The sequence below is a fragment of the Drosophila montana genome, unplaced genomic scaffold (assembly GCF_035044405.1).
Source record: "Drosophila montana isolate Dmon_TW-CO22-7 unplaced genomic scaffold, ASM3504440v1 contig_2626_1, whole genome shotgun sequence".
In the NCBI taxonomy this organism is placed as follows: domain Eukaryota; kingdom Metazoa; phylum Arthropoda; class Insecta; order Diptera; family Drosophilidae; genus Drosophila; species Drosophila montana.
The window spans coordinates 496,040-512,139 of NW_026997490.1; the positions used below are offsets into that span (position 1 = coordinate 496,040).

The 16,100-nt window shown below is 43.2% G+C and overlaps 1 protein-coding gene across 1 annotated transcript in view; it reads right to left on the minus strand.

The window, feature by feature from the left end:
- Positions 1-2,207: 2,207 nt before the first annotated feature.
- Positions 2,208-16,100, minus strand: part of Tmtc2 (Transmembrane O-mannosyltransferase targeting cadherins 2) — a 48,148-nt gene continuing 34,255 nt past the window's right edge. Inside the window, exons 2-10 of the mRNA XM_064683539.1 lie at positions 12,799-12,885; positions 11,000-11,555; positions 9,047-10,250; positions 8,871-8,985; positions 5,067-5,152; positions 3,756-4,144; positions 3,610-3,694; positions 3,379-3,536; positions 2,208-3,305 (exon numbers count right to left, since the gene is read on the minus strand). Of these exons, the coding sequence (XP_064539609.1) occupies positions 3,132-3,305; positions 3,379-3,536; positions 3,610-3,694; positions 3,756-4,144; positions 5,067-5,152; positions 8,871-8,985; positions 9,047-10,250; positions 11,000-11,555; positions 12,799-12,885 (2,854 nt within the window). The 3' untranslated portion in view covers positions 2,208-3,131. The remainder of the gene's footprint in view (positions 3,306-3,378; positions 3,537-3,609; positions 3,695-3,755; positions 4,145-5,066; positions 5,153-8,870; positions 8,986-9,046; positions 10,251-10,999; positions 11,556-12,798; positions 12,886-16,100) is intronic.

Below are 16,100 nucleotides of genomic sequence, written 5' to 3' on the forward strand. Positions count from 1 at the left end.
TGTTAGTTTTGTTTTTTGGTATCCTGTCGTTTGTTAAAGTAACAAGGGCCCATAATTAGTCCGAATTAGTTGTATCTGAGGTCTGCTTTTGGCAGCTGTGTCCAGATCTGGGGCTTCGCTTCGCTTTTAAAACAAAGACCAAGTCGCCACTCGTTGTCTAGAGATTTTCAAGCATTCACTCAGACAAAACCGCCAACCGGCACCCACTTTGGACGCAGCGTAAGGGGGTATTTGACCCAAACCGCCGGCTGAGTGGCCAGCGGAACGATGTTGACGTTGACGTTGTCATAAATCCGCGCCCGTGCTCGTTCTCGCTCTGTTGAGGCTGTCAGTAATTAGCGCGCTCACTCAGCGCTGAACGCTCCTCAATCCCTTACCTAAAAACCCTCAAGCCCCAACTCTCAGCCGCAGCCTCAGTCCCGGTCCGCAAAGCTAACGAGTCACTTGTAAGAAAGCCAGCGCATCAATGGACCAGATAGCTGTGTGCAGTGATGCAGTGCTGCCGACTTTTGAAAGGCACTTAAAGCTAGTTTTGGGATTGGCTTCTAAAGCCCAAGAAAGCAGCTAAGTTTTAGTTAACGTAAATGGTTAGAATGCATGAGACATCTTCGTTTTGAGTATTTGACTAATATCCGAATTCATGGATTTTTAGTTAGCTTTTTATTTAGACAATAATAAGGCTGTCGCTACATCTATCTATGTACTATTTCTTTAAGTAAGTTCAAATTTGGTCTCAAGGTTTCTTTTAATCATATCGATAATTATCGATAGGAACTATCGCAAGATACTTTCCTAAATTTAACGCATTTTGTCTCCAGTTTCTTTCCAAGAACATTTCAAACAATTTAGGACAGTAAAAGGGGTAAATACTTAATTCTGGTCGTCCTTTTCGGTTTTTGACAACATTAAAAATATAAGAAAAAATATCGATAATCGAAAATACTTGTTTAATAACAAATTTCGAACGCATCGATAAAATTCGATATTTATTATTAATTATTTTACCCTAAGAAAATTCTGAAAATCTTCTGCTAAATTACTACGATAAAAATCGATCGTTGACTATCGATAAATACTTTAATGAAAATTTAAGAAAAATCTCCAAATATCAGCTGCCATAAAAGGAGGCTAAATTGCCAGCACTATTTGGCTGGGACTGTGCCTGCAACAGACAGACGTCTGCAATTAGTGTGCAGCACTCGGGCAGGCAACTAGCGAGTACATTTAGTGGCCAATGCTGCTTCAACTTCAGCTGCCGCTTCTGCTGCTGCTGCTGCTGCAACAAAGTGGTTGCCACGCAGAGATGATGTGGCATAGTGTGGCATGACACCGTTTCAGCGCGCGCAAACGGAGCATGAGCTCGGTTATGACTGACTGACTGACTGACTGGCTGGCTGGCTGTCCGGCTGACTGACTGATACGTTCATTTATACGGCACGGAGCTGCTCTTGTGCACGTAGCCAGTGGCAGCCGCAGCAGCAACAAACAAGCCGCCACTTGACTTGCCAAACCAATTGGCGCTGCCGGCAACTGCAGACGCGCTGCCTTTGCATGTCAAAAGTCATCACCTTTATCGTTTTGCAGCATCTCGTGGTCCCTCGAAAGCCTGCCCTTAGCCGCAGTTGGCAAGCCAGCAGCAGTAGCAGCAGCAGCAGCCATTTAGCCGGCTGCATTAGCTGTGGCAATATTATGACTGCAAGACCAGAGCTGGTGGGATTTTTGGTCCTGGCAGCCAGTTGTCCTGGCAGTCAAGTATATTGTAATTCATAATCCTGCGATTTAGCTGGCATAAGACACAAAACGCTTTATTTCTTGTTGTGGTTGAGGCTGAGGCTTAAGTCTCTCTCGAATGCTCCAACGCCAGCTGCAGCAACGTCTTCGCCTTCGCCTTCGACTTCGACTCTCGGTCCAAAAAATTTTGACACTGATTGTGTTTGTACTTGGGTGGATCCTTGGCTGGTTAGTTGGCTGGGCGTTGGGTGGCATTTTAAGCCGTTAAGCACTGAAAATATTTCCATTGCCTTGGGTATAGTTGACGCGCTGCCTGGGTAAGTGGTGCTTTGGGCAAAGTGGTCACAATTATGGGTTCAATGTTTCCACTTGGTTGGGAAGGGGGGGCACGCCTCATCGGGCATATCATGGCCCAAGCGCTGCTTATCGCTTAGCCAAACAGCTTTAAGCAGTGCGAGTTATTGAAAATGCGACAGTTTTGTTGTTTATGTTTTTCAAATAGGTTTTTCTCTTTAATTATATATGTATGCTTCACTTCATCTTGTTCCTTGTCCCCATATACATACTTACTTTCCTTTGACATTTGTATTTTTTTTTACATTCATATTCTGTATTCGCTTAACTAAAATGTACACATAACGCAAAAACGAATTACGAGCCGCTCGGCTCGTCCAGAAGCCACCACAATGTTTAGGCATAGTCCATATACAGTCATACATATACATATAGTCGATAATCGTAATAATATATCATTTTGAGTTTGTTTTCATATTTTGTTCCGCATATTTACAATAATTTACATTCATATTAAGCACATAAAGTTGACAAAAGGTCGATATCTCTTGTTATCGATATCATGCTGTTATCGATCTAACAATATTTTGTAATCGAAATATCGACATTAAACGATCAATGTATTTATTTTTGTTTATCGATACTGTTTTTATCGGCCTATCGATATTTCGATAGACTTGCTTTGATAATTTGCTACGGCTATATTCACTGTACAGCACCTGCTTTCCGGTTACCGGCTTTCGATATACGAATTTTCGAATTTTACTTAACAATTAGGTAGTTTAATTATTGTTCTCTCTGTCTCGACTGCTGCATACCCTCTCTTTTTTTCCTGTTCTGCATTTTCTACTCTAGTTCATCGAGCCACTTAAATTCTCTTTTGCGATTTTTTATTTTTGACTTTTTTTTGGTCGCCTCTCTTGGGTTATTTACATGCTGATCCTCCTGCTGCTGCTAAATGATATACATAATTTATATATATATATATGTATCCAAGTCCTTCGTATAAATTCTGTAGAGTTATCTAACGGCTGTAGCCGGCCTGCTGCGCATATATAAAAATAACTGTTTTGCTATCATCTGTCGCTATCTCTGTCTGGCATCCACTAAACATTCGTCACGCCCAACTTGGCGAGATTCCCGAGCGTTATGGCATCTCCCGGCTGCAGTCGCAGCGCCGCCTTATAACTAGCCGCCGCATGATTCGTCCGTCCCAGCAGATGTAATATCGCGCCCAGGTTCGTGTGAGCGTGTGCATCATCCGGCCGCAGGGCGACAGCCTGGAGCGAGCAGTTAAAAAAATTCGAGTTCTATTAAAAACATTTCGGTTTCATTGAATAGATCCCTGCTCACCTTGCGATACCACAGCTCCGCCTCGACTTTGCGATCGAGCAGGCGGAGTGAGGTGGCTGCTGCCACCACCAGAGCATAGTCCGTGGGCGCCAGCTCCGCAGCGCGTCGATGATAGACGGCGGACTCGTGATGTCGTGACTGCAGCGCCAGGAATTCAGCTAATGTAGCAAGAAAATCAAAAAATACATTTGTTAGCAATAAATAGATATGGAACCGTGCGGAACTACCCACCATAATGGTGATACACGCTGGCCTGTTCCGGCGCCAGTTTCAGCGCGCGCTTGAACCACATCTCCGCTTCCGATGCGCGACTGCTCTACAGAGAGAAAATAAAGCTAAATAAACAACATCAACTGGCAAACAGCCTTTTTACGTACATTTCTGGCCAGCGTTATGCCGTAGCTGAGATGCGCCGCCACCTGATTGGGCTGCAGCTCCAGTGCGGCGCGATGATGCCGTTCCGCCTCGTCCCATTGCTGTAGACGCCCAAAGACATCGCCAATGCGCTGATACAGCACCTCGCGTTGCTGCAGCGGCGTCGGCAGCGAGGACAGTGCCTCACGGTAGACAGCCAGCGCGCGCTGTAGCTTGCCCTGCTCCACGTAAAGTGCGCCCAGTTGCAGATACGCTGAGCTTCGGGCCTGGTCGTGTGCACTACGATCGCGCACCGTTGCACCCTCCAGCGTGGCGCCCACTTGCAGTATCTCGATGGCTTGCTGACGCTTGCCCAGCGCAATGAATGATATGCCTAGGTTGAGGTAGGCCACTGTGGGAAGAGAATAGTTAATGTATAAGCATAAAGAAGTTCGACTAAATGCCTAAAATATATAGAATAGTTTGTTTGGTTTGAGTCGTTATGCATTGCGTAGTTAGAGTATATCCAGTTTGTGTATGGATTTATTCGAGTACTTTAAGTATGTGCAAAAAGTGGTTCGAATACTTTGAGTATATTTATAGATTAGTTAAAAATCAAAGAGTATATTGGTGTTAACTAGCTTTAAACTTGCACAATGTACTTCGAGTATATTGAATATATCGAATATATATAATTTTGAGTAGTTAAAGTACATGTGCTAAGTAGTTTGAGTATTAAGATTAGTTCGAATAAATGTATAGAGTAGTAAATCGCTAAAGATATGAAGTCACGCATTGAGAAACTTTATGTATATGTAAAAAGTATATTATTTATAGTTAATTTTAGAGTATGTGTGTTAAAAAGCTTGAGTATTAAGAGAGTATTTGTGCAGTATCTTAGATATCTAGAGTATATGTGTTAAATAATTCAACACTCAAAGTCTCTAGCCAGAATAGTTTGAGTATATCGAGTAGTCTTTGTATAAGTAATATACATATATGTTTAAAGTTGAGCATTTAGAATGTATCTATACGAGACTTCGGATTTTTAAAGTATATGTGTCGAATAATTTATCACTCAAAACCTCTAAACAGAATACTTCGAGTACATCGCGTAGTCTATCTATAAATTATCTTAGTACTTATGGTATATATGTAGTCTACTTTGAGTATTTAGAGTATAAAGATAGAGTAGTTTGGCTACTTAAAGATTACGTATAGATTATTTATACTACTGTGGCTAGTTGAAGTTGTTTAAGTTTATGAGTAAAGTAGTTTATATATTTAAAGTTATAGAATAGTTTTGAGTATCCTCATTTATATAAATCACTCACCTGCCAGGCTTGGCCGAAATTTGATGGCGCGCTGAAAACACTCAACGGCTGACTTGAAGTCCTGTTGGTTCTGATGCAGTATGCCCCTGCAAGTGAATGAAAGAGAAAGCGCTTAAGAAAAGGGAAACGAAAGCGAAAGCGTTGCCATTATATAATTGACGGCTGCTGAACTTGTCGCGTACTTCTGCCCCCAACTCGAGATCTAATTAAAGCGCCCTGCGGCAGGCGGTGGCCACTTGACGGCGCCTAGAAATCTGTCAAGTATTTGACAGTCAACGCGTCAAGTGAAAGGCGCAACGAGTGGGCCAGCCCAAGACGAAGTGGGCCATACTTAAGATTGCTCAGATTTATCTAATTAGTTGAGCCAACAAATGCAGTTGGTTCTTAAAGACCAAAGAAGCTTTGCTGCTTTCTGAGACATTAAAAAAAAGAATATAAATAAATGCAATACTGTTGCAAAGGAAAGAAACTAGGAGCCGGTTGCAATATTTCTTTATTTCTGACCGATCATATCTATGGCATAACTACATAGCGACCTTCCATAAATATCTCATCACTGAGACCTTAATTCACACACACGGCTATAATAATCTAGTTACTGCTCAGTTATATGTGTACCTTTGCTCACCTCTCGCAATGCTAAATTTCACATCCAAATTCTAATACACTCGGCAAGTGTATAAGAAATCAAATTACACGATTCGATGATTTCAGGTATCGCTGTTTGGTGTTTGGTTGGATGTCCTTGTATATAAACATATATATGTATACCTTCCACCGCCCACCCTCCTACCATGCCTTATGCTCGGCAAATACAGCTAATATAAAGAATTTCGCGTGTTTTTTTTTTCTCGCAGCAGCAGCTGCAAACGTCTGTCTGAATAGATGGATGGGGCTGTCCTTGCATGCTACAAGAGCAGCTCCATGACAGAGTACAGGATATTCAAGGGGTGAGGGGTGAGGCATGTCGGGGGGTTGGCTGCGGTAATCAGTCAAGCAAACGAATACGAATGCCGCTAGCATTTGCTATTGATGGCTTGATCGCAGTAAATAATATAGTATGTGCAAACAGCTGTTTATCCTTTGAGCGCGAAACAGGAAATAGCATCTACAACCCCTCCCCCCCCCCCCCCCACACTCTCCCCCCGCGGACAGCCTTGTGCTGCTGACAACATTGATTTTCGATTAGCGTGGGGCAAACATGTCACGCGGTTGCTTCCTGCGTACCGTTTGTGGCTGCTCTGGCTCCTGTTGCCCCCCGTCCCTCTTGTTGTTGTTATTTAATGTTCTTGGACATTGAAGGGTTTCGGCGCCCGGGGCTAATTCACGTATTCTTTGTGCAGCAGGAGAGCCAGGATATGACAGCAGCCATAGCAATGTGACCCGATTCTAAACCATTGACTTTTGAGTACTTTGACATTAAACAGCGCAGCCCGCTGTTCAAAGTGGTGGGGGGAGGGGGGGGGGGAGGATGGTCGAGCGGCTTAGCCGCCAAAATCGCATGCAATAATCTGGCATGCAACAAGGCTCCGGCAGCAATGCTTGCGGCACTCGACAGGAGTTGCAGGCGGCAAATAAAAAAAAAAAAAAAAGAGGGGACAAAAACACAGGGAGCATACAAAATGACGCACTGAATATTCAAAGCACAACTCCGCGTGCAGTTTTTATACGCTCTCCCACTTTCAATACCCTGTAAGGCGGAAATGAGCTTTGTGGGATATACCCCTTTTGTTGCTGCCTGTTTCTGGGTTGTAACATGTCGACTTTACTTTTGCGTATTGTCATGGAGGAATGTGAATATATGAATATGTATAAATAGACATTTTGAAGTAAACAAGTTGAGCCTAAAGAACTTTTGGGAACTTCTTTGATACTAAGTTCATATATATTTACCCACAACCTTTACCGCACGCTTAAATCAGAGAATTAATGTATAAATTGCAAAATCGGAAAGGTAGACTCATCAAAATTGTGATAGCAGGACGATTGGTTAACCCTGTAGATAAGAGAAAGGCATGCCAAGCCAATTTACGTTGGCATATTCTCTAAAATTTATCGGGAATTATTTAATATATATATATATATATATATATATGTATATATAAAATGGAGTTTCGAACATTGGAGTTTTCAAAGACTGGCATTTTTGCAGATATCTTAAATGTTTTATTTATTTAAATCTATTAATTTCAATTACTAAATTTGGAGGAGATTTTGCAGCAATCTAAAATGTTCGGAAATGAAGCGTTTATATTAAGGAGCGTTCACTGTAGTTATGACAATTTTTAAAGCTTAAAACTTGTATCCAAACAAGTAAAAAAGGCTTAGACAACTGTTTATCTGCCGTCTGTTTAAAGTGTGTGCGAAAAAAGGGGTATCTCGCAGTCGTGCAGCTTGCAAATGCAACTTTCTGCCGTGTTTATTTCTAGTTGCAGCAACTAAAACACTTGTTGTTGCTGTTGTTGCTTGTTGTTTTTGCATGGCATAGAATTTTTTGGTTGTTGCTGCAGTTGTTGCTGCTGCTGCTGTTGGCTTTTCTTTGCTGTCTCGTCGCGTCGCGTCGCATCGCATCGCTGCGAAATATGCGCAATGAGTGAAAATGCAATGCGAACCGACAACAGAGAAAGCAGCACGCTTACAGACTTTGTCAGACGTTGACAGACGAATGGGTTGGGCTGCTGGTCTGAGGGTTGACAAAAAGACAGGGCTCCTTCCTGGAGGCTAGAGTGTGAAACGTGAAGGACTTTTGTTGAGTCGAGCAGCACCGGGTAAAGTATGCAATGAAAAAGTGAGCAGCACGAAATGCGCATAGTTTTGCAAAAGGCGTATATATAAAAAAAAAAAAGGGAATTTTCCCAACCCCTCTCCCCGCTGCTGCTGCTGCTGCGTAAATACCCTTTTGGATGCCGGCAAGAGAGCCTGCGGAATACAACAAAATGGGCTTCATTTGACAGCTTGTTGGGCATTGTGCTCCATCCCGGCTGCATTACGGCCATAACAGTGTCTAGCTGCAGCGCTCGACAGCCAGCCTTGAGCATCAAAATGGTCCCACTAAATGCGCATACCAGCTACAGGCCAAAAACACAGACACAGATAATAAAAATGGCTGCGTGGACTCAAAAAAAAAAAAAAAGCGATGAGGAGAAAGATGAAAACAGGCTGCCATTTATCCGAGCACTTGAAGCGTGCTAAAGCGTTGTGTGTCGCATGTCATGCGGGACAGCAGCTCATCTAACGGCAAACATCCATGTTAATAACACTAGCTAACAAGGTTTGGCAACAAAATAACTGAGCGTAGTTGGGCAGAATACAAGTGTACAACAATTTTTCTTTCTTCGACGATTTCCGATATTTTTCAATGTAAATTAAAGCTGACAAATAGTTAAACACTTTTGTTTAACTAGTTGATAGTTAGTATCAATAATTTAATCATTAGAGCTTTATAACAATCTTCCAACTGAAATGCATTTCGATTTTTCTGCCAATAGTGCTCATATTAAACTTAAAGAATTATTTCTTTAAAACTAATTAATTTTACATTTTCTTTAAGTTTCATATTAGTTAGTTATTTAAGATAATATTATTTAATTTAGGATAATATATAAATAAATAATCGTTCTATGCATTCCTGAATAACTTGGGTTTTTATAGTCCAAACCTGACAAGATCCTTGCAATTTTACAAAGCGAACAAATCTCAGTTTCTAGAAACTTGTTGACTAGTGTAAAGGTAGCCCGCAAAGCGACACTCAGTTGGCTATCTAAAGATTTGGCTGCTAAATGCCCAACTAGTTGATATACTCACAGATTAAAGTGTACGTCCGCCATGTTGGGCCTGTACCGGATGGCCTCCTGCAGCACCTGTTTGGCCTCCTCGTAGCGTGCCTGGGAGCTCAGCACGCTGCCCAAATTGCCCAGCGCTGTATGGAAACTGAAGTTGCAGCCAAATTGTCGAAAATCTAAAACCGACTTGTGACTCACCTTTTGGCGGGTTGACGTTAATGGCGCTGCGAAAGAGACTCTCCTCGTCCCGCCAGTCCGCATTGCGACGCACAGTTCGCACACACAAGGCGACGAGCAGCACGCTGAAGCCGACCAGGAGCAGGAGACGGCGTGTCGTGGATGCGCGGGCGCCAACAGCAGCACGACAAGCCAGCAGCTTGGAGACGCCATAGCCAACGAGCAGGCAGAAACCGACGCTGGGCAGGTACAGCAGACGCTCGGCCACCACAAAGCCCACATAGAAGAAGAGATTGCTGGCGGGCAGAAAGGGTAGCGTGAGAAATGCGCAGGACATGAGCAGAATGCAGGCGTTGCGCGCGGCAACAGACATGCCGCCCAGCATGTAGTCCGTGGAGGAGCTGGAACCGGAGCGGCAAACGGAGCCGGAACTGGAGCTGGAGCAGCTGCTGGTGCTGCAATTGGAGCTGGTGCTGCTGCTGCTGCTTTTGTTGCTGGCCGTTGTGCTGTTGCTGCAGCTGCTGCTGCTGCGCGAGCCGCGGAAGGCCTTGTGCAGCGCCAGGCTGACGGCGGAAGACACGAGTTGTGGCTGCGAATGCGTGTGCGGATGCGGCTGCGGATGCGAATGCTGATCGCCATAAATATAGGCGCCATTGCTGTTGTTGTTGTTGCAGTCGCTGCAGGGCTGCTTGGCGTAGGGCAGCGCCGCCTGCTGATAGGCTGCCTCAAAGGCTTGGTACTTGTTGCTGTTATTGTTGCTGTTGTTATTGTGGTTGTTGTTGTTGTTGGCGAGTCGCTTGCGCTTGGCGCGCGACTTGCGTCCCACCTTTTGTATATGATACTGCGGATAGCCGACGCCATTAACACCTGCCACATCCGCATAGTCGCTGCTGTGCAGCAGCACCTTGCAGCCGCGCCAGGCCACGCCCAACAGCACAGTGTAAAAGCAGGCGGACTGCGCATTACGTCGATCCCAGATCGTTGTCACGCGCGGCAGGGCATCCATGCCCCAATCGAAGCTGAGCACCTGCGGCTGCAGCATCAGCTTCAGATTGACAACGGGCAGGTGCAGAAATGTCAGCAGACGTGTCCAGGTCGAGGCGGTCCGTGCAATGGGATTATCAGCGCTGGAGAAGGCGCTCTGTGGTCCAGGGACCACAACCAGGCGATAGTAGGCGCTGCAGCAAAGCGCGCCCAGCACAAAGCACAGCGAGCGGAGACGTTGCTGAGAAAGAAAGAGATGTATTTAGGCATAAATATATAGATAAGGATATATAGAAATAGAGATAGAGATAAAGATAGAGCTATAGATATGGATATGGATATGGATATGGATGTGGATATGGATATGAATATGGATATGGATATGGATATGGATATGGATATGGATATGGATATGGATATGGATATGGATATGGATATGGATATGGATATGGATATGGATATGGATATGGATATGGATATGAATATGGAATATGGATATGGATATGGATATGGATATGGATATGGATATGGATATGGATATGGATATAGATATGGATATGGATATGGATATGGATATGGATATGGATATGGATATGGATATGGATATGGATATGGATATAGATATAGATATAGATATAGATATAGATATAGATATAGATATGGATATGGATATGGATATGGATATGGATATCGATATCGATATCGATATCGATATGGATATGGATATGGATATGGAGAAGGATATGGATATGGATATGGATATGGATATGGATATGGATATGGATATGAATATGAATATGGATATGGATATAAATATGGAATTTGGAATATGGAATATGGAATATGGAAAATGGAATAAGAAATATGAAATATTGAATATGGAATGTGAAACGAAATATCAAATATGAATTATAAAATAGGGAATATATGGATATGGATATGAAAGTAAATAGTGTTCTATATGTATAGACAAGCATGGATCAGTCTCACCTTATCCACCTGTCCGCTTAGGCCGCGCATCACATCGAACGCTGCGCACACGAGCAGCGCGGTTATCGCAGTCTCCTTGCAGAGGAGCGCCGCCAGCGCGAAGAGGAGCGTGGTGGCCAGTGCCAGCCATTGCCGCGGATCGGCTGATTCGCGCCAGCGCATGTGCCGCATATAGCTGAGGTACGTGAGCAGATAGCAAACACAGGCGGCCACATCTGCGCGTCCCACGACGCCTGCCACCGCCTCCGTGTGTATGGGATGGGCGGCAAAGAGGGCACCCGCGGCCAGCACTGCCCAGAACGAGGCGAGCAGGGTGCGTGCCACACGCACCACCAGAGCCGTTGCCACGCAGTGCAACAAATTGTTGCCCAGATGAAAGCCCCACGGCGCAAAGCCACCGGCCAACAGATAGTTCAGCCGGAAGCTAAGCACGCACAGCGGCCGCCAGGAGCCGTGCGAACCGCTGTCCGTCAACGGCGTGCCCCAAAAGTCATTGCCAAAGCTGCGCTGCCAACTCGAGCCACCAGAGACGTCCGCATTCGCCAAAATGGCGCGTCTGTGAGGCAAAATATAAAAATCGAAAAATTAACAGAAATGTATCTCAAAAGTTCAATAGCTAGCTCTAAAGAAAATTAGTTTTAAAAATGTTCAAAAATTGATATCATCAAAAATGTTAAAATTTTATATGCAGAATTTATCTGGAGCTCGAACCAGGTTCAAAATGTCATAGAACTTCAAAATTGGTGCAGTTTTCAGAAAGTTTAAATTCAATGGATGGCATTTGTAAGGGACTTGGTAACTTAACATGCGAACTCTTTTAAAAATTCAAACACTTTTTTCGCATACGAAGCGAATTTACTAGAGAATGGCGAACTTTACAGGACAAATTTGATTGTCAATGATTTTTGGGCGTGAGTTTCTTGATACGCTGTCGTATTTGTGGCTATTGATGTTGATAGTTTTCAGCCTGGAAATTTGTCGAGAAATTTTTGTTTATTGAATAGAATGGCCTGAAACAACGCAGCCCCCGTTGCATGTTTTTGCACTTTTGTTCCGAGCCACACTGACAGCTTGATACGATCCGCCACAATGTACAAGAGCGGGGTTGTGTGGGGGGGGGGGGGGGGAGGGAGGGGAGGGCTTGACTGTGAGTCGCTGTTGTCAGTGTGTCATCGGGCTTTCCAAAACGACAACATCATTGGCTCCAGTTGCTGGTTGTGTGGGGGCGGTTGCTTTTGTGGAAGCACACCTGGACACTTTGCACGCACAGCAGGCGGACTATGTGGGATTTTGGTGAGGTATTCGTGACAGAGAAAGCAGCGGAAACCCGTAGAGCAGCTCGTACCATGCCTCTATTGGGGAATGATGTTGCCGTGTTGCTGTGGTTCGCATAAACAAATGCCATTCTAATGCCGCACAAAGTCGCCTCGAGTCGCCTTCTTGTCAGCCAGTCAGCCGCAGCGTGTTCTATGTAGCAGTGTGTACCATATATATAAGTGTGCATATATATCTGTGTCTGTGTGTGTGTGTGTGTGTATGCCTTGAAATTCGATTTTAAGTACCAGTGAAATTCCATTGCAGTAACCAGGCATGCCACATGCCACATAGCAACTCGCCCCAATTTCAGCAATTTTTACTTTATTTTATTTTTGTCTATTTTTTTTTTTTTAGACATTTAAGATTCTCACAGCGTGTGTGTGTGTGTGTGTGTGTGCGCGTATTTGCTCTTCAGTTAAATACATAAATTTGCCCGAAAGCTTAAAGGTTGGTGAAGAGTTGGTCTTGATTTAGCTGCTTACCTGTCGTCATAGACAAAGCCCGCATTAAGTGTGTTCAAATATAATACGAAAGCCAGACCGCAGCACAGCAGCGAGGTGTAGTCCATGCTGTAAGAGAGCAAGAGGAAGAAGAAAATAGAGTGTTAATTTGAGTAAATATTTATCAGGCAAAGAAAATGCATCAATATAGTTTTAGCAGCAAAGAAACTTTAAAAATATCAGAATGTTTATTTTATATTTACAAATTCCCTAGTTAAGAAAATAATTTGAGAGTTTATTGTAAAAAGTTTTCCAGATAGTTAAATATATTAATAGATTTTTTATTAATATAAGTCATGGAAATCCACTCTTAAAAAACAAATTCTGATGGAATTCAGAGATTAAAATCCATGCTATCCACAATTAAAGTAAATTCCGACCGAATCCATGCTATCCGTCCCAAAAACAAATTCCAATGGAATTTTGGAATTATAATCTTTGCTTTCCATCCTAAAAACAAATTCCAAAGGAATGGTATTTAGTGTATATTTGAATCTGAAGGCGACTAATGGAAAAATTTATAAGATCTATATAGCACACATATAGACAAATTCGATGCGTAATTGGGATACAGATAATGGGATACAATAATTTAAATAAAATTGAGTCACTTTTCCAGATATGCATCTGTATATCTGATATTATTTGGATTATCAAAATCTTGTTAAGTCAAGACCCTATATAATTTAATCCATAAACAGTGTTGGTAAACATCGCAAGAACCAAAATATTTTATTATTAAATATCAGAAATGAAAACTCAGCAATTCCTCGTAAACTTTTTGACTACTTAAATGTTATACACTTTGCTCTTGGGTTCCCCTTAAGAACTTTATTTAAGTATTTTAATTTTAGAATAATCGATTGGGAGAGTTTGCGAATAAGTTCTTGCCATGATTGCTTGAGGGCACATATGGCATGCTGCCTAGGATTGTGGCTTAAATAATTATGAGCATTTCAATAAGTCGTATTTCGTTTATTTTTTTTTTATCCATTTTGTTCTCTGCTTTTTTTCTGGGTTTTCATGATTGTTGTTGTTGCCGTCGTTTTGCCAACGGCTGCAGCAGACGAGACAAAAAATTGAAACAAGAGTTTGTGGCAGTAGCTTTTCCTTTTATGTGAAAATGTGCAGGTAGGTTGCATTCATGGCGCTTCCTCTTGGCATTTGGACCTCAGCTGACGGCAGTTGGCCAACCCGTTGATGATGTTGCAGCAGCCATTACACATAATGAGCGCCAGCCGGGGCAACAGGACGATGCTGTTGCTCCTGTTCCTGTTGCTGTTGCTGTCTCTATGCACATTTGTTGCTGCGGTTGCCAACGTCAACATGTGGATGCAGCCCCCCTTGAGCCACCCCCATTCGTTCGTTGACATTAAAAGTCGCAACAGTTGCAGTTGTTGCTGTAACAGCCAGACAATAAAGGCTATCAACAACGTTATGCTTGTGCATGTCTCTGGACCCGGCCTCACGTTGCAACGTTTGCTGCTCTTGATGCACCAAATAATGAACACATGCCGCCGCCCCCCCAGCCTCATGTGGCGCTCACCGGCACATTAAGCCGTTCCCCTTGACTGGCAAGTCACCCGCAAGTTGGCTAACAGTCCACACTCCAATTTCCCACCGTCCCTTTACGATGTTTGTTGCGTTTTTTTCCTGCGCTTTTGCGTGCATGCCGGCTGATTTCTTCCCTTTGTATGCCCTGTATCTGTTACAAATTGGTTTAGCAGAGGGTACAGCTAAGGTATACGCAAAGGTAACTCTGATTGCATAAAGAATGTTTCAGATGTTAGCAGCATCAATAGATGACGCGTTCTCAATAAAGATTGAAGAACATTTCAAATATAGATCAGAAGTTCAATGAGAGGCGCACTTTGTACGGAAAGGAATTTCTTTGGTTTTTGGTGAATGGATGATGATAAAAAGATTAGGATTTTCTTCTCTATTTATTATTTTTTTTTTTCGCATTCTCTTTAAAAGTTTCTTCTGGTTAAGGAGCCTTTTCTAGTTACGCCTTTAAGCCTAATTGCAGGGTATCTCATAGTCTCTCACTCTACCCGGCAGCATTGTCAGTTTGTTTTGTTTGAGCATTTGCGGTTAATTATTTTTTTGGTCCTGCCTAAGCCCGCGAGCTAGCAATCCCAAGCCGAGTGAATTGCGCCCTAAAAATCAATGGGATGAAATGAGTCCATTTTGTTGACCGTCGCACAACTATATTATCTATTTGTGTATGTATGTGACATACTTTTGGTGGCCAGAGACATGCACGTAATAAGCAGTTGGATTAGGCTCACCCTCGTTGTCCCAGCGCCTGCCTGGCCTGCCTGGCTTGGCTGGGTGAGGGGGTGGCTTAGTTAGTACGCCGGCAAAGTCCTGTTGGCAAGAGATTTCGCATTATGCACGAGGGGCCCCAAGCGGCTTATGTGCAAATTAGCAGCATTCAATATAACCAACACTCGTCCAGATACCGCACCACAACCTGCCGGGATGCTCGAGAAGCAGGCGAAAAAATGCGAGTAACACACAAAAATTGCTTTGCTAATGAGCCATAATGATGAGCTTTGCTTTTGCTCGGCCGTTGACTGTGTCAGCAAAGTCGAAGAAGAAGCAGCAACAGCAGCAATAGTAGTTGTAGTAGTAAATGAAGAGGAAGACCAGCTGCCTCCTCACACAACCAAACCCGCCCCCTCCCCCCGCTTTGTGTGCGCCTGATTGATTCGCTTCCAAGCCATTGGCTGAGACTGCTTAACATACTCATCAGCCTAATCATCATCAGCATTATCAAGCTCATTATGATCCCTATAGTCATCATCATCATCATTATCGTTATTATTAACACATTTAAAAAGCCGCTCGCCTAGCAATTATCTACATATAATTGGGCAGCATCTCATCAAATGAACTTTGTTCTTAGCACGAACTGAACTGAACTTTGAACGTTGTTTGCTTGCCTCGCCAACTCTTCAGGCTAACCACATGCACAGGGGCGTAGGTAGAAATTATTTAACAGGGGTTATTAATATAAAGGCAAGCACTTTAGAAATTTGACGTAAGCATTTTCTTAAGTTTTGGCCTAATTTATCCGCGATTTACGTCCTTATAAAGATTGTCTAAGATGCTAGGGACCTTAAGCCTAAATGGCTCAAGCTGTATTTGTTCTTAAAATCAATCTCTTGCTGCGTAGATATTAGCTAATATATACTTGTAGTCCATTCTTGTTTATATATTGAGCTCTATATGGCTCGAAGTGTAATTCTTCTATATAATAAAGCCATATCTTGCCCAAA